Here is a 25,608-nt window from a genome sequence, read left to right as displayed (position 1 = left end):
GAATATAAGGAAGAAAGGAAGAATTCTGACCAGAGAGAGCACTTCGTACATATGCTACAATGGGGACTGTTCTCTTGTAAGCAATGCTTTTTTTTTGGGGGGGGGGGGTGCGTGTGTGGATTTTTTTAAATCCCCCCCCCCCCCCGCACAACAATATACAACAAGTGCTGTCTGGAGCAGGAACCCACAGGAATGCAGTTCTGACTGACTCAGTGTCATGGGGTATGGCACTAATATGCAAATGCATTCCTGCTGGACTTTTCCTACAAAAAAAGCCTTGCTTGTACGTTTCCTAAACTCTCATGACCTGTACTAAAACTTAGCTGAGATGAGTATATTTTCTGCTCTTGAATCTGCTAGTAATTTAGAAGCAAGGGTATCTGCTGAGGACTCAGTCCGTTGTTGTCTCAAAAGTTTAACCCATTTCTGTCTCGCCTTATTGTACGAAGGACATTCAAATAGGTCAATAGGACATGTCTTTCAGACTCAGTAGCACCTAAACTTCAGCTACAGGATCTCTTGGAGAATGGTATGCCCAATGGGAGGCCTTCAGAAACCGCAGAAGGTAATGCATTTAATCTTGCAGGCAGAATTGCTCGAATGTACTTTGAGACCGAGAAAGGTAGATTGTTAATCCACAATGCCAAGGAAGAATTAAGATGCTGAGCTGATTGTAAGGAAGGGGAATCCCTGATTTATGGGATTTTCATATAGTTAATGCTTCCATGGAGGTTTTATGAAATATAGTTATGAATAAACCCAGGGCTTTTTTTGTAGAAAAAGCCCAGCAGGAACTCATTTGCATATTAGGCCACACCCTCTGACTTGTGCCGGACTCGGGATGAGATACACAGGCATAACTCCATAAAGCAATATACAACTTTAAAATCCAGTGTTTTTGTTCAGTCACACAGTCGAGTCCGACTCTTTGCAACTCCATGGACAAAATCATTCCAGGCCCTCCTACCATTCTCCGAAGCCTGCTTAAATTCGTGTTTGTTACATCAGTAACACTGTCCAGCCACCTCATTCTTCTTTTGCCTTCTGTCTTTCCCAGCATCAGGATCTTCTCCAGGGAGCGCTCCCTTCTCATTGGGTGGCCAAAGTATTGGAGCTTCAGCTTTAGCATCTGACCTTCCAGGGAACAATCTGGGTTGATTTCCCTTAGGGAAAAGCCAGTGTACAATTTGATAAAAGATAAAAATAAAAGCGATCCAAGATGGCATCCAATAAATTTTCTTTTCCAGTTCTGGACTACCTGGACCTTTTCTGGTTGCTCTGACTCAGAATGTCCAGGCTAGACTGATCTTGTCAGATCTCAGAAGCTAAAAAGGGCTAGACACAGTATGTATTTTTGGGAAACCACGGAAGTCCAGGGCCACTACCCAGAAGCAGGCAACGGCAAACTGCCTCTATTCCTCTCTTGCCTCGAAAACCCTGTGGGGCCACAATAAGTAAGTTGCGACTCTGACAACACTCTCTACCACCAAGTGATTGGTCATAAGATTGCTTACTGTCCTCTGTGTAGATGGTAAATTCTTCTGTTTCTCTAGTAGTGTTATTGAGCCTTCCCACATGCGTGCCATATGCAGCCATCTAGAAACCAATCAAACTATGGCCATTAAATTTTGGTTGCGCATGCAAATGATGGTAGTCTTATTGCTCACTTGTTAACGGAGTCTCAGTCCTCGGCATGGCTGTGCCGCATAGAGGACAAAATCAATTCAATCGGGATTAATATTGGAGATCTACCGTATTTTTCGGTCCATTAGACGCTCCGGACCATTAGACGCAGGTGCTTGGCTGGGAGACAAGCGGCGAGATCGCTCCCTCCGCCCCCACCGCAAACCCAGCACTTCGCAGGGAGCGATCTCGCCACTTGTCTCCCAGCCAGGCACGCAGGCGCGGGGGAAGCACGCCGCCCCCTCCACAGCCGGCGCTCGCAAAGTGCTGGGTTTGCGGAGGGGGCGGGTGCTTCCTCCATGCCTGTCTGCCTGGCTTCAGCTGATGCTTACAGCAAGCGCCAGGATTGCTCCCTCCACCCTTCGATCCCAGCTCTTGCTTTAAACATCAGCTGAAGCCAGGCAGACAGGCACGGAGGAAGCACCCGCCCCCTCTGTAAACCCAGCGCTTCGTGAGCGCCGGCTGTGGAGGGGGCGGCGTGCTTTCTCCGTGCCTGTCTGCCTGGCTTCAGCTCTGATGCTTAAAGCAAGCGCTGGGATCGGAGGGCGGAGGGAGCGATCCTGGCGCTTGCTGTAAGCATCAGAGCTGGAGCCAGGCAGGCAGGTGCGGGGGAAGCGCCGGGATCAGAGGCGGAGGCAGCGGATCCCCCCCCCCCCCCGGAGGAAGGTACGTACCTTTGCTCCATAAGACGCACACACTTTCCCCCCACTTTTTTTGGGGGGGGGGAAGTGCGTCTTATGGTGTGAAAAATACGGTATTTCTATCCACCGAAAAATCAGCTTTCTTATTGATTAGACAAAGATTGGTTGATACTGAATTGCAGGTTCTCGAAAGCCTTGCTAAAGACAGATGTTCACCCTTGAGTTTGGGGTTTTTACCCCCCGGGAGTAGGGCTGAATACCTTACCTGCCTAACGGCCCCTTGGCAACGCAGAGCCTATTCACCAACCAGGTTCAATGTGCTACCATCTGCGATACTTCTTGGAAGATTCCATAAAACTCCGTATGCTGTCAGACTGCGTACTTGCGCATGTCCAGAGATAGAAACTTTAGAACGTGTGTTCTTAAACTGCACTTTTGACTCTGACCTGCCCTCCATACTCATTGGCCCCTGTTTGAGTGAGCAAACAGCGAAGCCCGACAAATATAAAATTGTCTTCTTCTTGTCAACTCGGAATCAATCGGTATTTGAAACTGTTGCAGATTTTTTTATATCTAGCATCTAGGAGGCGCTTAATATATCTGCAAGTTGCCATTTGGTGGATGGATTGGTTTCCTGTTATGTTCGATATCGTGCTAATAAAGGTTATTGTATTGTAGTGTTAACCGTAGGATCAAGAGTTATTAACTGTTATGTGCCATATGTGGGGCTGCCTTTGAGGGCTGTCTGGAAGTTGCAGTTGGTAAAAAATGCTGTCGACGTAGGGACTATATCACTCCTGCCTTGTTCCATCTACACTGGCTTCCAATTCACTTCTAGGCTCCTGGCAATGTGCTGGTATTGACTTTTAAAGCCCTGAATGTCCTGGCTTCCAGCATATCTTAAGAACCACCTTCTATTTTTCTCCTCCACTTGCACCTGCTGGGATGGCCTTGGGTTAGCCAAGCCCTGGCAGAGGTTGTCCTTGAAAGGGCAGCTGCTGTAAGAGTTCTCTTAGCCCCACCCACCTCACAGGGTGTCTGTTGTGGGGGAGGAAGGGAAAGGAGATTGTGAGCCGCTCTGAGACTCTTCGGAGTGAAGGGCGGGATATAAATCCAATATCTTCTTCTTCTTCTTTTTCTGTTGTGTGAACTTACCCATTCACTCTGGTCACCTTTGGAGGTTCTGCTTTGGTTGGTTGCCTCCACTATCTGGTTGGACCCCCCCCCCCAAAAAAAAGGGCTTTCTTGGTTGTGGCCCCAGATCTTTGGAACTCCTCCCCCAGACAGATTTGTCTGCCTTCTGCCAGCAGATGAAGACTTTTTTTTTTTGTTTCATTTGCTTACCTCCCCCCCCCTCAGCAGTTATTGGCTTCCCTCCCTGGTGTTCTTCATGTGTTTTTATTGAATTATTTTAAATATTTATTGAAAGATATACAACTGCCCCACTTTTGCATTCTAGGATGCAGCAAGGTTTGATGCTTCCCTTCCTAGGGAAGATTTCTATCCAGGCCTCCGATTTAGCAGGAGCTCACAGAAGTGCAGCTCTGGAACCTTTCTGAGGGTTCCCCCTCTTCCTCCCCACCTCCCTTGTCCATTGAAGAGTAGGTGCAGCTGCATAACAATCCCTGGATTAGGAGAGTGGGCAGCCAATCAGCCACCAGAGGCTTTGCCACGCCCCCAGAAGCCCTCATTAACCCCTGGAGAAGCCTGTGCCACCCTTTCTTCATTTCTTATGTAATTATGGGCAGTGGGTGGCTTGCTGCCTTTTTGACTGTGGGGAGGAGGTGGCCAAGGAGAGCCCCAGGTGAGCGAGGCCTGCTTCGGCTGGCCGGATCTCTAGCCAGCCCAAGCAGGCCTCGCTCGCCCAGGGCTCTCCTTTCTTGCATTGGGTTGCTTTTGGCTGAGGGGAGGATATGCTGATGAGTTATACTAATGAGCTCCGCCACCTATTTTTCTACAAAATGACCCCTGTTTCTATCGAAAAATTTCCCATCTCTTCCATAGACGCCTCCAAGAAGAAGAGCAGCAGTTCAGGACTTCCTCTTTGCCTGCCATACCAAACCCGTTTCCTGAGCTTTGTAGCCCTGCGAGCTCACCTGTGCTGGCACCTGGATCTCTACCTCAGAGTCAACCTGCCAATAAACAGGTGAGTTCTGTGGCAAGAGCTGTGCTTCTTACGGCAGATTTCCTGGGTCCTGGGCTATGGCCGCTGACTTCTTAATCACAGCAGGGGCAAAGGGGTTGCGGGGCGGGGGGGGGCGGGGAGAAGAGAAAAGATAAAGGCAGAGTCTCTCTCCCCCCTTTGAGCAGTGGAAAGGCTTGTAAGCGGTATAAGCCTTCAAACAGACTTCAAAGCTCTTCTAAAGTCTTACAAAGAACATCTTTCTTCCAGTTAATGAAGGCTGTTTGTAATGAATAGACCAATAAAAAGTTTTGGTATCGTCTTTGACTTTCATTACTGCAGGCAATGACTCATTTAATTTGGAAGATTTTTTTTAAAAAACTTGTCGGAATTAGCAATAACTGAATGGATCCCCCCCCCCCCCCCCGATAAGCATGTCTTAACCTGCTGCTTGTTTAATTGAAAAAAAATTAACTCTAAAATAGGCACCGTTTAAAAATACATGGTGCTTAATATACCTGCGCAATTGTCTTTTAATTTGCTGTCACTAAAATTTTTTTTTAACAGTCAAGGAAGGAGAGATACGAGGTATTCTAGTTTTGAATTATCTGCTTCAGCGTAGGATGCAACGGATGCAAACAAGTCGGATGCTAGTGAAATGGATTTCCTCCTCGGCTGCCCTGAATGGCACACCCTAATTTGCAAAGGTCTCAAATGGATGGTTTTACACAGGACTTTTTATGGAGCAGAAACTCCTTTGCATTTTAGGCCACACCTGCCTGATGTAAGCAGTCCTCCTGGAGCTTACAGCAGGCCCTGTACGAAGAGCCCTGTAAGCTCTTGGAGGATCGGCTACATCGGGGAGGGGTTGGGGGGTGGTGGCCTAATATGCAAAGGAGTTCCTGCTACCAAAAAAAGCCGTGGTTTTATAGACGTAAAGAGCCCTGTGGCGCAGAGTGTTAAAACTGCAGTCCTAAGCTCTGCTCACGACCTGAGTTCGATCCCTGGCAGAAGCTGGGTTTTCAGGTAGCCGACTCGAGATATAGGCTATAACTAAGAACCTAGATAACTAAGAACCTATATAACTAAGAGCCTATATGAGGCAATTTAGATGGGGCCTACTTATGTCTAGTAGAAAATTACAGGCAGGGAGGGGTCAGCAATGTGAAGCCCACCTGCCTGCCAAGATCTCTCTCAGAAAGCTTTTCTTCTAGCATGATAGGCCTCAGGGGTAAAGGCCCGAGCCTGTGGTGGGGAATGGATTGTGTGAGCTGGACAATTTCCCGTTATGTTGTATAAAGTCACTTTTGTAGCAGAAGCTCCTTTGCATATCAGGCCACACACTCCTGAAGTAGCCAGTCCTCCAAGAGCTTACAAAAAAGAGCCTTGTAAACTCTTGGAGGATTGGCTACATTAGGGGTGTGTTGTCTAATATGCAAAGGAGCTCCTGCTACAAAGTGAGCCCTGTATAAAGTGGTGTTCTAAAAACTATTGAGATAGGTAGATTAACAAGACAATTCTAAACGGAATCACACCCTTCATAGACTAATGACTTCATTGGCTTCAGAAGGGTGTGCGATGCTACTTTTCTGGAAGAGAGAAGTCTTGACCAGGCCAAGCCTCTTGCCTAAGGATTTTCAGTCTCTGTCCTCCACCCACTTTTTATTTAGCTACCTCATTGAATTCCTGGATTTTCAAACTCTGGAACAAAATAAGACTTTTTCTAGTCCCTCCCTGCCTCCCCCCCCCCACTTTCTTGATGTTTTGCTGCCTCTTAAATCAGTGGTGTTGAATTCATTCAGGAGAGCCAGTTTGGTGTAGTGTTTAAGTGTGCGGACTCTTACCTGGGAGAACTGGGTTTGATTCCCCACTCCTCCACTTACAGCTGCTTGAATGGCCTTGGGTTAGCCATAGCTATCGCAGGAGTTGTCCTTGAAAAGGCAGCTGCTGGGAGAGCCCTCTCAGCCCCACCCACCGCACAGGGTGTCTGTTGTGGGAGGAGAAGATATAGGATATTGTAAGCCACTCTGAGTCTCTGATTCAGAGAGAAGGGTGGGGTATAAATCTGCAGTCTTCTTCTTCATTTGTTTTGAGGGCCGGATCTGACATAAATGGGACTTTTGGGGGCCAGGCCAAGTGTGCTATAAAACGTAATGCCAGGTAGCAAAGATATAAACTTTATAAAGGACAAAGATGAACACAGGTTATAATATCTTAGCAGATATTCCATTGAACCCCCCCCCCCATGAAGTAGGGGTGTGTGTGAAAGCTAATATTTCTCTGCAAAACTGGAGTTCCTTGAGTTTCATAAACTGTGGTTCATCCCAAACTCCACCGCCCTTAAAATAAACTAGAAATATAAGTGGTCTGAGCCTAGGTCCCAAGGGAAAAACATGAAATGGCTGAGCATTGCAAGCTGCTCCCCTCCTGGTCTTCTCTGAGTGGCAGTGACTCTCCAGGATTTTTTTTTTTTTAAAACAGGGTGGTTTGAGATGATAATTTTGGTTGTCCCCATCAGCACTTGTTCTGCTGCTATTCCACTGGAGCTCCACATTAGGAGGGTGGTGGTGTTAGAACGAATATATCTCTGTGGAACTGGAGTCCCTTGAGTTTGCAGAACTCTATATTTTGACCGTGGCTGGTCCCGAAGCTTCCCCCCTCCCTTACAAGGTGCCTGCCTAAATTGGAAAGGTGAGGAATGGTGGGATTTTGCAAAGCAAATTTTAAATAAAAAAGGAGCCTAAGGGGTTCCGGCCAGGCCGTAGGTTTGACACCCTTAACTTAAATTGCTGGGCTAAAGTCTCCAGAAGCACATTCCTGCTAGTAGGGAGGTGAAGATGGAGAGAAGGTGAGAGAGGGAAGGAATGGCATGGAAAGCAGCATTGATATTATGGTGCCGCTGGAGAGGCAGAAGTTATTTTTCTTTCCTGTTGCTCTGTGCCTTCCTCTCTGCAGGAGGAGAAGGGGGGCAAGGTCGTTGAGCCAGCAGGGATTGCTGGAGTCAAGTGTGATGACAAATGAGTTAATACAAGCCACAGTTTGGGCAGCCTGCAATCAGACATCATACTGCACGGAGCTGAATCAGTCGTTTATAAAATAGTGATATATCATGGTGTGTAGGGTTGCCAAGTCCCTCCACCGCTGCGGAGGGGTGGGGGCTGTTACTCACATGTGCTTTGCATGCGCGGCACGATGACATAACCCAGAAGTAACATTATCGCACCAGGGACACTCTAGGACTCACATGAAAAACTCTATGGTACCATAGAGTTTTACCACAATTCCGAGAGCATCACACCAAAAACGCTCTAGGATTCACAGTAGGACTCTATGGTGCCATAGAGGTTTTTTGTGCAAGTCCTAGAGCATCCCTGGCCCGATGATGTCACTTGTGGGTGATGGTGTCGCACCAGGGACGGTGCGCGCCAATGGGACTCTTTGGGGGAGGGGATCCCCCCTGGCAGCCTGCTCCCTGCCGGTGGGTTGGGGCCCTTCGGGGTGGGGTATCCCCCGCCCCCGATGGGAACCTGGCAGCCTTTATGTGTTGTGAGTGCAGCCAATTATTTAAAAGCATTAATGGCATGGATGCCACAATTCCTTTTACGGTGCATGTTACAACAGGGCTCTGCCTCAAAAAGGATATTATAGCCTCCGCACCTCAAAAAGGATATTATAGCATTGGAGAAAGTTCAGAAAAGGGCAACTAGAATGATTAAAGGGCTGGAACACCTTCCCTATGAAGAAAGGTTGAAACGCTTAGGGCTCTTTAGCTTGGAGAAACGTCGACTGCGGGGTGACATGATAGAGGTTTACAAGATAATGCATGGGATGGAGAAAGTAGAGAAAGAAGTACTTTTCTCCCTTTCTCACAATACGAGAACTCGTGGGCATTCGATGAAATTGCTGAGCAGACAGGTTAAAACGGATAAAAGGAAGTCCTTCTTCACCCAAAGGGTGATTAACATGTGGAATTCACTGCCACAGGAGGTGGTGGCGGCCACAAGCATGGCCACCTTCAAGAGGGGGTTAGATAAAAATATGGAGCAGAGGTCCATCAGTGGCTATTAGCCACAGTGTGTATGTGTGTGTGTGTATATATATATATATATATATATATATATATATATATATATATATATATATATATATATATATATATATATATATATATATATATTTGGCCGCTGTGTGACACAGAATGTTGGACTGGATGGGCCATTGGCCTGATCTAACATGGCTTCTCTTATGTTCTTATGTTCTTATGCCGTTATTTTTTGAACCAGTAAATTCTTGAACAAATGGAATGGCTATTTAGAAGTATTTCCAGCAAAAAAAAAAAAGGTATTCCAGACCTATTAGACTTATTCCTTGAGATTGTCCTTAAAAGGGGTGCCTTGAATGCATAGGGTATATAGATCTCAGAGAACTTGTGAGCTGCTAGAGAGCATGATGGAGAGGCAACATGAGGGATCCCTTTGGTGACTCCAGACAAAGCGGTGAGCGTGACCCTAATGAGACAAAGCTCTTCTCTGTCTCTGAGCTGGCAAGTCTGGAAGCGAAGCCAGCTGAGGGCAGCCTGAAAAGCTGGCGGGCACTTTGAGAGGCGATTGCAGGAAGGTTGGGCAGGACAGCGACTGGGGTGGGCAAAAATGTGATGCATCAGGGAAGAGCAGAATTGGCCGGTAATTGGACGGACATGGTTCCACGAAGGCTTGAGGCATGATGTAATGCTGGTGTTGAGCGTGGCTAGACGGGAAGAGAGAGCAGACAGCTTCTTTGAAGGGGAGCAAAACGGGGTCGGAGGTCCGGGTGTAATACAGGGTTTCCATAACGGCTTAGTGCAACAAAGGACTCGGTTAGAAAGTTGAGTTCTGAGGACCTGGGTCAGGATTGATTTCACTTCATGCTGTAGAATTGCAGTGTGTTATTGGGGTCCAGACTGGCAAACTGCTGTGAACTTTTGGTTGTAATCGTCTCTCACAGTTTGCTTCCAGTCTGTTACTGCCCTTTTGCTTCCAGTCTGTTACTGCCCACCCAGTAGGCAACGTGACCACTAGATACCCCTGAAGCCACTAGTCCCTGAAGCCCCTTAGCGCCAAAATTAGGACACTGGAAATAGCACTCCAAGGAAGGCCTCTTATTTGAGGTGTCTTTATTGATGGATACGGTTGCCATATCTAGCCAGGAAATTCCTGGCGATATGGAGGGAGGGACCTCAGCTGGGTATAATTCCATAGAATCCATCCTCTATAGCAGACATTTTCTCCAGGGAAATCTGAAGATTGGTTGTGATTCCAGGAAGTCACAGCCTCATAGGGCAGTTGGCAGCCCTCATGATTCGATCGATGTTTTTATTTTATTTTGAACATGGATTAGAGCTTTTCTTCCTCACAGAGCTCAAGGCAGCTTACAACCGGAATGAAACAAATAAAGCAAAATATGCTAGAAACTTACAAACCAAAGTTTAAAACCACAGTTCAGGTCAGCTAGCAAACGAAAGCAAATGCAGCTCTAAATTTGGCCGTGGTCACACACCCTAATAATGCGCTTTCAGTGCACTTTCCAGCTGGATTTTACTGTGTGAACCAGTGTTCCCTCTAAGTTGAGTTAGCATGAGCTTGCTCACAGATTTTTAGCCTCCAGCTCACACATTTTTGTCTTAGCTCAGGAAAAAATGGCCCCAGAGCACAATGATTTATGCAGCAGCTCACAACTTTAATGCCAGGAACTCACAACTTTAATACCAGTAACTCACAAAGTAGAATTTTTGCTCACAAGACTCTGCAGCTTAGAGGGAACATTGGCATGAACTGGCAAAAATCTATTTGGAAAGTGGATCGAAAGTGCGTTATTTACTGTGTGTGATCTCAACCTTCAACTGCCACCTAAAGATTGGAAGTGAAGTTCATATCCCAGTTGGGGGAAGTGATTTCCATTGACTGGAGGCAATTTTTTACATGTGGTGAAGAACGAGATGGCTAGCTGGACCAAAGCCAATTTAGTGTAGTGGTTAAGTGTACAGACTCTTATCTGGAAGAACCGGGGTTGATTCCCCACTCCTCCACTTACACCTGCTGGAATGGCCTTGGGTCAGCCATAGCTCTGGCAGAGGTTGTCCTTGAAAGGGCAGCTTCTGGGAGAGCTCTCTCAGCCCCACCCACCTCACAGGATGTCTGTCGTGGGGGAGGAAGATAGAGGAGATTGTGAGCCGCTCTGAGATTTGGAGTGGAGTAAACCCAATATCATCTTCTTCTCCTTCTCCTTCTTTCATCTTTCTTCTTCTTGCTTCTTCTAAAGAAAATTATGCCTAACTGGGTTAATATGTGTAAAAGAAATGATAACCAGAAGACCCATCAAAACCAAATGTTTATCTGAACTTTTATGGGGTGGGGTGGAAGGGGCACTTTCAAGAGAATGCATCTCAGGGCACCAAACTGAAGCCGGATTTTCTCTAAAAGGGTGTAAACCAAAATTTAACCAGTAATGTAAGCTATCATTTTTGGTTGTGTACAAATATTTTGGAATGAAGCATGCAATAATTACACAAAGGTCACTGCAGTGCCATGGGGTTTTCAGTCTAAAGTGCCTTGTGTGAGTCAGCGTAGCTTTTCAGCTGTGCAAATAGAGCAGATTTCTCAAAACCTTTCTCCGTAGAGTTCCAAAACCCTGTCCTGCTTGCCCAAACCTAGTTGCCCTTAATTTAAAACTCCTGCAAAGTTGTACACACTAACATAATCCTTGTTTGAGAGCCAGTTAGGTGTAGACGTTAAGTGTCGGACTCTTTATCTGGGAGAACCGGGTTTGATTCCCCACTCCTCCACTTGTAGCTGCTGGAATGGCCTTGGGTCAACCATAGCTCTCGCAGGAGTTTTCCTTGAAAGGGCAGCTGCTGTGAGAGCCCCACCCACCTCACAGGGCGTCTGTTGTGGGGGAGGAAGATAAAGGAGATTGTAAGCCACTCTGAGATTTGGAGTGGAGGGCGGGATATAAATCCAATATCATCTTCTTGTTCTTCTTCTTGTTTAATAACTTGTTCTTTGGAGCAGCTCTGGAAGACCAATTCATAAGAACATAAGAAGAGCCTTGCTCGTTCAGACCAATACTCCATCTAGTCCAGCATCCTCAGTCATCGTTTTTTCAAGTTGAAGAGCCCTAACTTCTTTAACTTTTCTATAAAACATAAGAAAAGCCATGTTGAATCAGGCCATTGGTCCATCCAGTCCAACACTCTATGTCGCACATAAGAACATAAGAGAAGCCATGTTGAATCAGGCCATTGGTTCATCCAGTCCAACACTCTGTGTCACACATAAGAACATAAGAGAAGCCATGTTGAATCAGGCCATTGGTCCATCCAGTCCAACACTCTGTGTCACACAGGCTGGTTTCACACTGTGAAACTGACACAGTTTTATCCTGTTGTGAAAAAATCCGCTTCAATTTGAATCATTTCTGTGCTATCAGACAGCCCCTGCTGAAGTGGTGGGATCACGACAGCGGTCAGTGGTTGCCCATTCACACTGCTAGCCTGGCTCAACCACGGACCCAATGCAGAAAGGGTTGTCTTTTTTAAAAAGGCTGCCGTGTGTGCACTCAATTGGAGAAGCACACAAGCACTCCTCTGAGGGGGGTTAGGGGAACAAACCCGCCCCCCCCCCCTCCGGACCGTGCTGGAAACGGTTGGTGCGATCACACAGCTCCTTCTGCTTATGAGTCACCCTGGGACATTCAGACAGCAGCCAATTATGCAACCTACATCCAATTCAGGGGGACGCTATCAGGAAAATCCAGGTAGTTTTTTTGATGCGGGTAGGAGGTGTCTGGAGACGGGGTGAGAACGGGTGCAGCTTGGATGGCAGATGTGTTTGTGTGATCGTGCACTTTTAATCCGAATGGGAGGCGGGACTAGGTCGTGACAAATTTCCTGTGTGAAACCACCCACAGTGGCCAAAACATAGATGCCTTTAGGAGGTCCAACAACAGGGTCAGATCTCCAGAATCCCTTCCACTGTTGCCACCCCCAAGAATACAGAGCATCACTGCCCCAGACAGGGGGTTCCATCTATACCTTGTGGCTCGTAGCCACTGATGAACCTCTGCTCTTTACTTTTATTCAATCTCCTCTTCAAGCTGTCTCCACTTGTAGCCACCACCACTTCTTGTGGCAGTGAATTCCATGTGTTCATTACTCTTTGGCTGAAGAAATAATTTTCTCTATTCTAACCTCATTACTTCCATTGAGTGCCCATTAGTTTTAATATTGTGAGAAAGGAGAAAAGTACTTATTTCCCTACCTTCTGTATCTGATGCATAATTTTGGAAACCTCTATCCTGTCATCCTGTCTCACGCAGTGGCCAACCAGTTCCTCTGGAGGGCCAGCAACAGACATAGAGGCTGAGGCCTTCTCCTGAGGTTGCCTCCTAGCTCTGGGATTCAGAGGTTTAGTGCCTGAATGTGGAGGGTCCCCTCAGTCACCATGGCTAATAGCCACTGATAGACTTGTCCTCCATGAATCTAAGAACATAAGAGAAGCCATGTTGGATCAGGCCAATGGCCCATCCAGTCCAACACTCTGTGTCACACAGTGGCCAAAAACCACCCAGGTGCCCTCAGGAGATCCACCAGTGGGGCCAGGACACTAGAAGCCCTCCCACTGCGTCTCTCTCCAGCACCAAGAATACAGAGCATCTCTGTCCCACACAGAGAGTTCCATCTATAAGAACATAAGAGAAGCCATGTTGGATCAGGCCAGTGGCCCATCCAGTCCAACACTCTGTTACACAGTGGCCAAAAACCACCCAGGTGCCATCAGGAGGTCCACCAGTGGGGCCAGGACACTAGAAACCCTCCCACTGTGTCTCCCTCAAGCACCAAGAATACAGAGCATCTCTGCCCCACACAGAGAGTTCCATCTATAAGAACATAAGAGAAGCCATGTTGGATCAGGCCAATGGCCCATCCAGTCCAACACTCTGTGTCACACAGTGGCCAAAAACCCCCTAAGTGCCATCAGGAGGTCCACCAGTGGGGCTAGAAGCCCTCCCACTGTGCCCCCCCAAGCACAAGAATACAGAGCACCACTGCCCCAGATAGAGAGTTCCAACAATACGCTGTGGCTAATAGCCACTGATGGACCTCTGCTCCATATGTTGATCCAATCCCCTCTTGAAACTGTCTATGCTTGCAGCCGCCACCACCTCCTGTGGCAGTGAATTCTATGTGTTAATCACCCTTTGGGTGAAGAAATACTAATTCCCTCTTAAAGCTGTTCATTCCTGCAGCCATCACGGTTCAAACTGGTTGCAAGGGAGCATAGAACTTCTGAAGGGCGCCTTCATAATTAAACCGAGGATCCTTCTCTGACTGTTTCTGGGATAGATAAGGCATAAGATGAAAAACAGGTTCCTTTGCCCTGTAGGCTGGCGGTGTTTATGTCAATAACAGTGGCCATGCCAAGCTAGCGTGATACTGTTGATGGACCTGGGCTAGAAGATGTGACTTGCTTGGGCTCGAAGCGGCCTTTCTGATCCGGGGCAATGTGTTCTCATTGTCTAACTCGCCTTGCAAGACGGTTATGAGAGTAAAAGAGAGGAAGCCCTAAACTTCTTGGATGAAGGTTAAAACACGAAAACATCAGTCTTGGGCAGCTGGCAGTCCTTAACTTTCAGTACCATAGTAAAACTGAGTTGCATTCTTCCGTTGAAGGGAGGCAACATCAGACGTAGTTGACCTTCCTTTCAACAATACTTGGGGACCAGCAAAGCTGTTGCCCCCCTCTCCTTTGAAAGCCTTTCCCTTTCCACGTCCTAGCCCCCCAAAGGATGGGTGTCAGCTCTTCAGCTGTCCTCAATTAAAGATGGGTGTCGGCTCTTCAGCTGTCCTCAGTTAGCTCTCCAGGGTGCTACTGGACTCTTACCTTTTTCTGCTGCTACGAACAAACTAACATGGCTATCCAGAAGAAGAAGAAGATATTGGATTTATATCGCGCCCTCCACTCCGAAGAGTCTCAGAGCGGCTCACAATCTCCTTTACCTTCCTCCCCCACAACAGACATCCTGTGAGGTAGATGAAGATATTGGATTTATATCCCGCCCTCCACTCCGAAGAGTCTCAGAGCGGCTCACAATCTCCTTTACCTTCCTCCCCCACAACAGACACCCTGTGAGGTAGATGAAGATATTGGATTTATATCGCGCCCTCCACTCCGAAGAGTCTCAGAGCGGCTCACAATCTCCTTTACCTTCCTCCCCCACAACAGACACCCTGTGAGGTAGATGAAGATATTGGATTTATATCGCACCCTCCACTCCGAAGAGTCTCAGAGCGGCTCACAATCTCCTTTACCTTCCTCCCCCACAACAGACATCCTGTGAGGTAGATGAAGATATTGGATTTATATCCCACCCTCCACTCCGAAGAGTCTCAGAGCGGCTCACAATCTCCTTTACCTCCCTCCCCCACAACAGACACCCTGTGAGGTATATGAAGATATTGGATTTATATCCCACCCTTCACTCCGAAGAGTCTCAGAGCGGCTCGCAATCTCCTTTACCTTCCTCCCTCACAACAGACACCCTGTGAGGTGGGTGGGGCTGGAGAGGGCTCTCACAGCAGCTGCCCTTTCAAGGACAACCTCTGCCAGAGCTATGGCTGACCCAAGGCCATTCCAGCAGGTGCGAGTGAAGGAGTGGGGAATCAAACCCGGTTCTCCCAGATCAGAGTCCGCACACTTAACCACTACACCAAACTGGCTCTCCATCTCTCCATCTTGATCTACGGTGATGACAATGTTACCCCAACAGATCTTGGTGTATTACTGATAATGGTATACTAAACAGATGCTCCTCAGCCTTCCTGGTACTTAAAAATTTCGGTGTTGCTTTCTGGCCTTTCTTTCAAGTAGTACTTCTATGGCTTGGGATAAGCAGGTAACAGAAAGTAGATATCAGCACATTTTATACCATGGGACCCTAATATGGTGCCTTGGACATCATGGTACCCACAGACATCCTTCCTAGTGCCCATCAAGTGTTTTTACAAAGTAGGTAGGGCCCGATGGGGATTTGGGTGTAGTTTGGTGTAGTGGTTAAGTGTGCAGACTCTTATCTGGGAGAACCGGGTTTGATTCCCCACTCCTCCACTTGCAGTAGCTGGAATGGCCTTGGGTCAGCCAGAGCTCTGGCAGAGGTTGTCCTTGAAAGGGCAGCTGCTCTGAGAGCCCTCTCAGCTCTACCCACCTCATAGGGTGTCTGTTGTGGGGGGGAAAGGTATAGGAGATTGAGTCTCTGATTTAGAGAGAAGGGCGAGGTACAAATCTGCAGTCTTTTTCTTCTTCTAACTCCTGCTTTTGAGAAATAGCTACTTTCATAAACTTGGGGCTTTGATGGATATCTCTCATTGTGTCAGCTATAGCTCTGGCAGAGGTTGTCCTTGAAAGGGCAGCTGCTGTAAAAGCTCTCTCAGCCCCACCCACCTCACAGGGTGTCTGTTGTGGGGGAGGAAGATAAAGGAGATTGTGAGCTGCTCTGAGACTCTGAGATTCAGAGTACAGGGCGGGATATAAATCCAATATCATCATCATCTTCTCCTACCCAATAGGACTTCTGACTGGTCATTGGAGATCTGCTTGGCTCTGCAGATTAAAATAGCATTGCTTCAGCTGCAGCTGCCACCACAGTGTTTGTTTTAGTCTCTCTCGCTCCGCTTTCCCATGTGTTTCTAAAACTGCCCCTCTTCTCCCATCCACTTTGGTTTCCTCTGCGTGGTTGGTTCCGCCTCTTACCGTAGCCCTTTTTTGGTTGCCTCACATCCCAAATCCAGCCAGGAGGGGAAATGGGTCTGTGCCTTCCCACCCATCCCCCTCTCAACCACAATTCTCTGCAAGATGAAACAGGGCAGTACTGGCTGCGTTCTTGTGGCATTGTATGACCTGAGGTCACGGTTTGAAATAAAAATTTTATTCAGATTTTATCGTTACCGGGGGAAGGGGCAAAGGAAAGACGGGAATTGGGTAGAATCAAAGGAAATGGACATTTTAAAAATTCAGCTTATCCATAATCTTATTACAAAGCAGCTCATAACATAAGACTAACATATTCAGTGCATTTCATTCCAACACCAGTCTTAAAAAGTTACACATTTAATTTTTAAGCCAAATTATTCCCATAATCATCAGATTTTTCTTCTGCCATATCATCTTGTAGTCTTGTCCTCAGTCAATAGTTATTAACCATCTGCATTTTGCATAAAGAAAATTTAATAAGAAAGATATCACCAAGAATATATGCAGGGCTTTTGGGGTAGAAAAATCCCAGCAGGAACTTATTTGCATATTAGGCCACACCCTCTGATGTCAGCATTGTTTCACATTGGGCTTTTTTGTAGAAAAAGCCCAGCGGGAATTCATTTGCATATTAGGCCACACCCCCTGGTGCCAAGCCAGTCGGAACTGCGTTCCTGTACGTTCCTGCTCAAAAAAAGCCCTGAATATACATAAAACAGTTGATAGTTAAAACTATTAATAGTTTAGTACAAACATGAAATCATTGAAATTACATTATCACATTCTGGTAGAGTATTATAATATTCATTTTACATTTCCCCCCTTTTTACTTGTAATACTCAAAATAATTTGCCCTTTTTTTTCCAAACTCTTTAATCGACCTCTTATTTATATAATTAGTTAATTTGGCTGTAAATCACATATTCTGTCATTCTCTCTTTCCATGCTTCCTGATTTGGTCATTCCTCAACTTTCCCCTTCGCTGCCCATACTATTCTGGCAACAGTAGAACAAAGTAGGAGTCCAGTAACCTTTAAGACCAACAGAGTTTTATTCAGAATGTAAGCTTTCGTCTGCATGCACACTTCTTCAGATGAGGAATGAGGTACAGTGAGCAGAGCTACATATAGCTAGTAGGCAATGGTTTAGAGCCGATTTGGTGTAGTGGTTAAGTGTGTGGACTCTTATCTGGGAGAACCGAGTTTGATTCCCCACTCCTCCACTTGCACCTGCTAGCACGGCCTTGGGTCAGCCATAGCTCTTGTAGGAATTGTCCTTGAAAGGGCAGCTGCTGTGAGAGCCCTCTCCAGCCCCACCCATCTCACAGGGTGTCTGTTGTGGGGGAGGAAGGGAAAGGAGATTGTGAGCCACTCTGAGACTCTTTGGAGTTGAGGGCGGGATATAAATCCAATATCATCTTCAGAATGGTACAAAATTCAAATCCAGTGGCATCAGTCAACATATATCTGAATGGTTCGCTGTTGAAGTGTTGCTGTTCCATTACCAGTTTCTTCAACTACTAGAGGAACTATGAAGGACTTCTCAGCCAGGGCTGGTTATTCCAGCACAGTGCAAAGATACTTCATCTTTCCAGGTGACTTCCATGCAAACAACTTCTTTCCTGAAGCCCTACAGAGTGGGATAACCTAGGAGTGCTTCTCTTAGGAAACTCTATGCCTATAAGAGAAACATTTTGGTGAATGGGCCATACCAAAAAATAAATAAATAAATCCAGCACAATATTGTAGGCTCAGCAAAACTGTTGAATGCTTACTCCACCTTTAAAACAGAGCAGGTTGTTAGCATTCTTAAAAGTATACCTACCAGCTCTTCCTGCTTTGGATGAGCCTTTGAAGGTTACATCTGTCTGGGATCAGTAAGAATCTGAAAACGTACTTGAAGGCAATGAAAATGTAATCTGCCTTCTCTCTTTCTCAGAATTGAAGTCCTTCATAGTTCCAGCCAGATGAAAGGTAGCCTCTGGCTATGTACTCCTTTCAGAGGTTTGCAGCAAAAACAGTCCTTTTCGTTTGTGTGCAAACGTCACTTGTGAGCGAATGAACTACCCGCCTGGAGGCTTTGTGGCTCTTACTGATGTGAAAAGCCCTGAGCTTGGTGGCCCAGACTAGCCTAGTCTTGTTAACTCTCAGAAGCTAAGCGGGGTCAGCCCTGGTTAGAACTTGAACGGGAGACCGCTACGCAGAGGAAGGCAATGGCCAACCGACTCCATCTCTTGCCTTGACACTCCTACAGGGTTGATATAAATCGGCTGTGATGTGATGACACTTTCCATCTCCTTCAAAAAGTGGCCTAGAGACCCAGTTTTGGGTCTGTCTGTCTCTGTCGGTCTGTCCGCCTCTCTGTCTGTCTCTTTCTCTCTTTTTGTCTCTGTCTCTCTCTCTGTGTCTCTCTGTCTCTCTCTGACTCTGTCTGTCGGTCTGCCTCTCTCTCTCTCTCATAGTCATACTGCGGTGTCTGAAAAGTTGTATGGACTAGCACAGGTTCAGACTGATAATGGGGCAGGAGTAAATCAAGCACCAATGGCATTTCTTCTTCTCTTAGGTTCAGGCAATTAAAAATGTCATCTGCCCCCAACTCAGGACAGTCAGAGGGAAACACTGACAGCCCTCCTGGCCTATGATGGGGCCCAATGGGGGCCACTGCCATGCCATTGGCCAGAAGATGCAAGTGTCTCCCTGTCTGACACAGATGTGGGTGCGGCTGATGTTGCGTAGCTCCCAGCAGCCAGCTTTGCCGTGGCATCCTCTGGGGTGATAATGCCAATGGCTGCTACTCCATCTTCATTGGGAATGTCGATATATAGAGGTTGGAGGTTCTTGGTGGCTGGAATGGTGAGCTACCTGGGCCCTATGAATCCAGGGAAGGGCGGTATATAAATTGGAAATTAGAAATAAATAAATGAATAAATACCTGAGAACGGCATTGGCTGTTCTCATGGAGCCTGATATCCTGCAGATAACTAGGACCAGGGCTTTTTTTTGAGCAGGAACGCAGTTCCAGCTGACTTGGTATCAGGGCTGTGTGGTCCAATATGCAAAGGAGTTCCTGTTAGCCCTGCGCTAAACAATGGTGATATCAGGGGGCATGGCCTAATATGCAAAGGAGTTCCTGTTGGGCTTTTTCTACAAAGAAGTTCTGCACTAAACAATGGTGATATCGGGGGGCGTGGCCTAATATGCAAAGGAGTTCCTGCTGGTTTTTTGTCTACAAAGAAGCCCTGTGCTAAACAATGGTGATACTAGGGGGCATAGCTTAATATGCAAAGGAGTTCCTGCTGGGCTTTTTTCTACAAAGAAGCCCTGCGTGAAACAATGGTGATATCTGGGGGCGTGGCCTAATATGCAAAGGAGTTCCTGCTGGGCTTTTTCCCTACACAGAAGCCCCGCACTAAACAATGGTGATGTCAGGGGGTGTGGCCTAATATGCAAGGGAGTTCCTGCTCGGGGTTCCCCCCCTACAAAGAAGCCCTGCACTAAACAATGGTGATATCAGGGGGCGTGGCCTAATATTCAAAGGAGTTCCTGCTGGGTTCTCTACAAAGAAGGGGGCATAACCTAATATGCAAAGGAGTTCCTGCTGGGCTTTTTTCCTACAAAGAAGCCCTGCACTAAACAATGGTGATATCAGGGGGCGTGGCCAAATATGCAAAGGCGTTCCTGCTGGGTTTCCTACAAAGAAGTCTTGCGCTAAACAATGGTGATACTAGGGGGCATGGCCTAATATGCAAAGGAGTTCCTGCTGGGCTTTTTTCTACAAAGAAGCCCTGCACGAAACAATGGTGATATTAGGGGGCGTGGCCTAATATGCAAAGGAGTTCCTGCTGGGTTTTCTACAAAGAAGCCCCGTGCTAAATGATGGTGATATCAGGGGATGTGGCCTAATATGCAAAGGAGTTCCTGCTGGGCTTTTTTCTACAAAGAAGTCCCACGCTAAACAATTGTGATATCAGGGGATGTGGCCTAATATGCAAAGGAGTTCCTGCTGGGTTTTCTCTACAAAGGAGCCCCGTGCTAAGCAATGGTGATATCAGGGGGTGTGGCCTAATATGCAAAGGCCTTCCTGCTGGGTTTTCTCTACAAAGGAGCCTCGTGCTAAGCAATGGTGATATCAGGGGGTGTGGCCTAATATGCAAAGGACTTCCTGCTGGGTTTTCTCTACAAAGGAGCCCCGTGCTAAGCAATGGTGATATCAGGGGGTGTGGCCTAATATGCAAAGGAGTTCCTGCTGGGTTTTCTCTACAAAGGAGCCCCGCGCTAAGCAATGGTGATATCAGGGGGTGTGGCCTAATATGCAAAGGAGTTCCTGCTGGGTTTTCTCTACAAAGGAGCCCCGCGCTAAGCAATGGTGATATCAGGGGGTGTGGCCTAATATGCAAAGGAGTTCCTGCTGGGTTTTCTCTACAAAGGAGCCCCGCGCTAAGCAATGGTGATATCAGGGGGTGTGGCCTAATATGCAAAGGACTTCATGCTGGGTTTTCTCTACAAAGGAGCCCCGTGCTAAGCAATGGTGATATCAGGGGGTGTGGCCTAATATGCAAAGGACTTCCTGCTGGGTTTTCTCTACAAAGGAGCCCCGTGCTAAGCAATGGTGATATCAGGGGGTGTGGCCTAATATGCAAAGGACTTCCTGCTGGGTTTTCTCTACAAAGGAGCCCCGTGCTAAGCAATGGTGATATCAGGGGGTGTGGCCTAATATGCAAAGGACTTCCTGCTGGGCTTTTTTCTACAAAGAAGCCCTGTGCTAAACAATGGTGATATCAGAGGGCATGGCCTAATATGCAAAGGAGTTCCTGAGTAGGCCCACTGGTAACTTTGGATCTGAGGATGGAATTGAGGTAACCAGAAGCACCTGTAATGAGGGTAACTGGTCCCAAAGCAATGGGGCATCTAGAATTCACCTTTGATGAAAGACGGGTAGTAAAAAGACTCCTAGTTGAGACTTACAGAGTGTTTCTGTGACAGCCGGTTCCTGTGCCTTAAAACAAGCTTCTGTATTCGGTCCCGAATGAAGTACTTCATGGTGTTGGTCAGCAGGACTCAAAGGAAAAAGGCCCGTAGGAGGTAGTATTTGAGGTAATGATCAGATTTCCAACACAGGAGGCAGTAATCAGATTTGTTTCCTGACCACCTCGACACCTCCTTCGTCAGCCTCTTTCGTCATGTCAAGTGTTTCTGGGACTGTGGGTGGCATTGCAGATTGCAGATTGTGGGGTAGATGATTCTCGCTTGTCCACAACTTCGGCATGAGCAAGGCAACAGAAACACACAGTGGAGCAGTCCGGTCTGGGGGTTTGACCACTTGGGTGAGTCCATGAAGTGTCTGTCTCTTTGAAGTCCTGGAAGGATGACTACTCTACAGGGGGGTGGGCTGTTCATTGCGTCTGAGGTCTTTTTAAAAATTGGAGATGGTGGAAATAAGCTTCTCGTCTACACAGACAAAGAACTGCACTTTCTGCGTAGATCTAGTGGGCAGAAGAAAGGACGTAATGGACTCTTCTGCTTGGTTGAGCCTGTGGCTGGGCAGATTGACTATATTGTGGGACAAAGGGTGATTAACACATGGAATTCACTGCCACAGGAGATGGCGGCTACAAGCATAGACAGCTTCAAGAGGGGACTGGATAAACGTATGGGGCAGAGGTCCATCAGTGGCTATTAGCCACAGCGTATTGTTGGAACTCTCTGGGACAAGTTATGCTCTGTATTCTTGGTACTTGGGGGGGGGCATAGTTTGAGGGCTTCTAGTGTCCTGGCCCCACTGGTGGACTTCCTGATGGCACTTGGGTTTTTTGGCCACTGTGTGACACAGAATGTTGGACTGGATGGGCCATTGGTCTGATCCAACATGGCTTCTCTTATGTTCTTATGATCCAAGGTCACCCAGCTGGCTTCAAGTGGAGGAGTGAGGAATTGAAACCAGTTCTCCAGATGGGAGCCCACCGCTCTCTTACAATACTGATCTTGGAGCAGAGGTCCATCAGTGGCTGTTAGCCACAGCTTATCATTTGAACTCTCTGTCTGGGGCAGTGATGCTCTGTATTCTGGGTGCTTGAGGGGCCACAGTGGTGGGGCTTCTAGTGTCCTGGCCCCACTGATGGACCTCCTGATGGCACCTGGGTTTTTTTGGCCACTGTATGACACAAAGTGTTGGACTGGATAGGCCATTGGCCTGATCCATCGTGGCTTCTCTTATGTTGTTATGACAAAAGGCATAAGTTCCCAACTGAAGCCCTGTAATATCTCTTCTCAGTGAGGGGCTGTGGCTCTGTGCAAGAGTCTCCACTTTGTGTGCAGAAGGTCCCAGGTTCAATCCCTGACATCTCCTGTTAAAAAGCTCCTGGCAGTAGATCATTGGAAAGACCTACACCTGAGACCCTGGAGAGCCGCTGCCAGTCTGAGCAGACAAAACTGACCTAGATGGACCAATGGTCTGTTTTATTTTAAGGTGTTTTCATGAGGCTGATCGAAACAGCGCAACTCTGTGCAAGTCTTTGAGTCCTCCAGGACTCTTTATTAGCCTGGATGTTGGGGGGGGGGGGGGGGGACAAAAGGAGGAGGGAAAAGATTCTTCCAGGCCATGATCTCAAGGCCCCTTTTCCAATAGAATCTCAGCTGTCTTCAGTGGGTGCAGGACGTGGCTAGTATCAGGTTACACCCATGATATTCTTGGAAGGAGAAAAGAAGACGGGAGGGAGGGAGAGAGGAAAGAGAAAGAAGCTATTCCAATAAAAATATAAATATTGATTGTCGCTCTGATGCCCTCTGATACTCAAGGCTTGAGAGCAAAGGATACAGGAACAATCTTTCTGCTTGTGGCTTCCTAGAGGTAGTTTGTTGATCACTGTGTGAGCAGAATGTTGGAGTAGATGAGTCCTTGATCTTGTCCCACTCAGCTCTTACGTTCTTATGAGCTTAGATATAGTTGATCTACTATGTGTTGCTGGGGGAGTTGATGGTTACCTGTATTGTGAATCTGTGTAGTATGCAGGTGTTTCGAACGCTTCACTACGTTGTTACGTTTAGAGGCAAAGGGACTGCTGTGGGTGGCTTGCCTTGCGTCTGCCGAAGGTACGTTTGTGACCAGCTAGTTCCTTATCTCAATTCTAGTTCTGAGGGGTGGTTTTTGCTCAATCTCCTGTTTGTTTCACAGGATGCTGATCAGATAAGTGTAGCTTCTTGGGAGAGCACATGGCAAACTCTCACACTGTCGTTTGCACAGAACGTAGACTGCAATGGATTTTTTTTCACCTTCAGGACCTCCAAGGCATGATCTAGCTGTTTGCATTTGGATAAAAATAGGATACCAGTCCATGTCTGCAGCTTAGTTCAGGAGGTTGATGGATTTCCATGGTGCAAGATGGTCGTTTTCATACTGTGCGCTCCTAGGGAGTTTTTTTTTTCTCTTCAGCGTAAGTGATTAAAAACTTAAATCCAGATCCAGATTTGAACCATCAGAAGTTCTCCTAGCGTGTCATTCCCATACAGTATTATAAAAGTGCATATTTATAGTAGCTATACTAAACTGTTTTGAAGAATAAGATAAGTAAGTACATAAGAACATAAGAGAAGCCCTGTTGGATCAGGCCAATGGCCCATCCTGTCCAACACTTTGTGTCACATAAGAGAAGCCATGTTGGATCAGGCCAATGGCCCATCCAGTCCAACACTGTGTGTCACATAAGAACATAAGAGAAGCCATGTTGGATCAGGCCAATGGCCCATCCAGTCCAACACTCTGTGTCACATAAGAACATAAGAGAAGCCATGTTGGATCAGGCCAATGGCCCATCCAGTCCAACACTGTGTGTCACACAATGGCCAGTTCCCAGGTGCATTCAGGAGGTCCAGTAGCAGGGCTAGAACTCCAGAAGCCTTTCCCACTGTTGCCCCCCAAACACCAAGAATACAGAGCATCATTGCCCCAGACATAGTATCCCATCTGTATCTTGTGGCTAATAACTACTTACTGCATCAGTGAATTCCATGTGTTCATTACTCTTTGGGTGCAGAAGTATTACCTTTTCTCTATTCTGAGCTTACTGCTCATTAATCTAATTGAGTGCCCATTAATTCTTGTATTGTGGGAGAAAAGTACTTCTTGCTCTACCTTCTCTATCCTATGCATCGTTTTGTAAAGCTCTATTGCGTCACCCCTCAATTGTCATTTCTCCAAGCTAAAGAGCCCTAATCTCTTTAACCTTTCTTCATAGGAAAGGCGCTGCGTCCCCTTAAATGATTTCAGCTGCCCTTTTCTGAACTTTTTCCAATGCTGATATCTTTTTTGAGGTGCGGTGACCGGAACTGTACACTGTTTTCCGAACGAGGCCGCATCATAGATTTACACAGAGGCATTATGGCACTGCCTGATTTGTTTTCAATCTCCTTCCTATAATCCCCGACATAGCACTTGCCTTTTTTTCTTGCAGTTGCACAATGAATCAATATTTTCTGTAAGTTACCTATCATGACGCCAAGATCTCTCTCTTGGTCTGTAAACTGCCACTTTGAACCGCATCAACGTATATTTATAACTTAGGATTCTTGGCTCCAGTGTGCATTACTTTGCGCTTGCCCATGTCGAACCTCATTTGCCACGTTGATGCCCACTTGCCCACCCTCGACAGATCCCTTTGGAGCACCTCACCGCCCTCCCTGGTTCTCACCGTCCTGAAATAGTTTCCACCGCACTGGCTCATGCAGTTGCTCGGACTTGGTGGAAAGCAAGTGTGACATTTGGAGTACCGTGTATAATTCTGGTCACCGCACCTCAAAAAAGATATTATAGCACTGGAAAAAGTGCAGAAAAAGGCAACTAGAACGACTGAAGGATTGGAAAACTTTCCCTATGAAGAAAGGTTAAAGTGCTTGGGACTCTTTAGCTTGGAGAAGCGTCAGCTGAGGGGTGACATGATAGAGGTTTACAAGATGATGCACGAGATAGAGACGGTAGAGAAAGAAGTACAGTTTGTCAAGAGTGAACATAAGAACATAAGAGAAGCCATGTTGGATCAGGCCAGTGGCCCAACCAGTCCAACACTCTGTGTCACACAGTAGCCAAATATATATATATATATATATATACACACACACACACACTGTGGCTAATAGCCACTGATGGAGCTTTGCTCATATGTTTATCTAACCCCCTCTTGAAGCTGGCTATGCTTGTAGCCGCCGCCACCAGCTTCAAGAGGGGGTTAGATAAAAATATGGAACAGAGGTCCACCAGTGGCTATTAGCCACAGTGTGTGTGTATGTGTGTGTGGTGTGTATATATATGTATATATATATATATATATATATATATATATATATATATATATATATATATATATATATATATATATATGGCCACTGTG

At 46.8% G+C, this 25,608-nt stretch overlaps 1 protein-coding gene across 2 annotated transcripts in view; it reads left to right on the top strand.

Annotated features, from left to right (window-relative positions):
* GRB10 (growth factor receptor bound protein 10) overlaps positions 1 to 25,608 on the top strand; it is a 140,439-nt gene that overhangs the window by 51,287 nt on the left and 63,544 nt on the right. For both annotated transcript variants that reach the window (XM_060247786.1, XM_060247785.1), the window contains one exon: positions 4,329 to 4,470. In XM_060247786.1, coding sequence (XP_060103769.1) covers positions 4,329 to 4,470 — 142 coding nt within the window. The remainder of the gene's footprint in view (positions 1 to 4,328; positions 4,471 to 25,608) is intronic.

Source organism: Heteronotia binoei, chromosome 10 (genome assembly GCF_032191835.1).
Source record: "Heteronotia binoei isolate CCM8104 ecotype False Entrance Well chromosome 10, APGP_CSIRO_Hbin_v1, whole genome shotgun sequence".
NCBI classification, from domain to species: Eukaryota; Metazoa; Chordata; class Lepidosauria; order Squamata; family Gekkonidae; genus Heteronotia; species Heteronotia binoei.
Note: the sequence above shows the minus strand (reverse complement) of the source record. Positions and strands in the feature narration are given on the sequence as shown.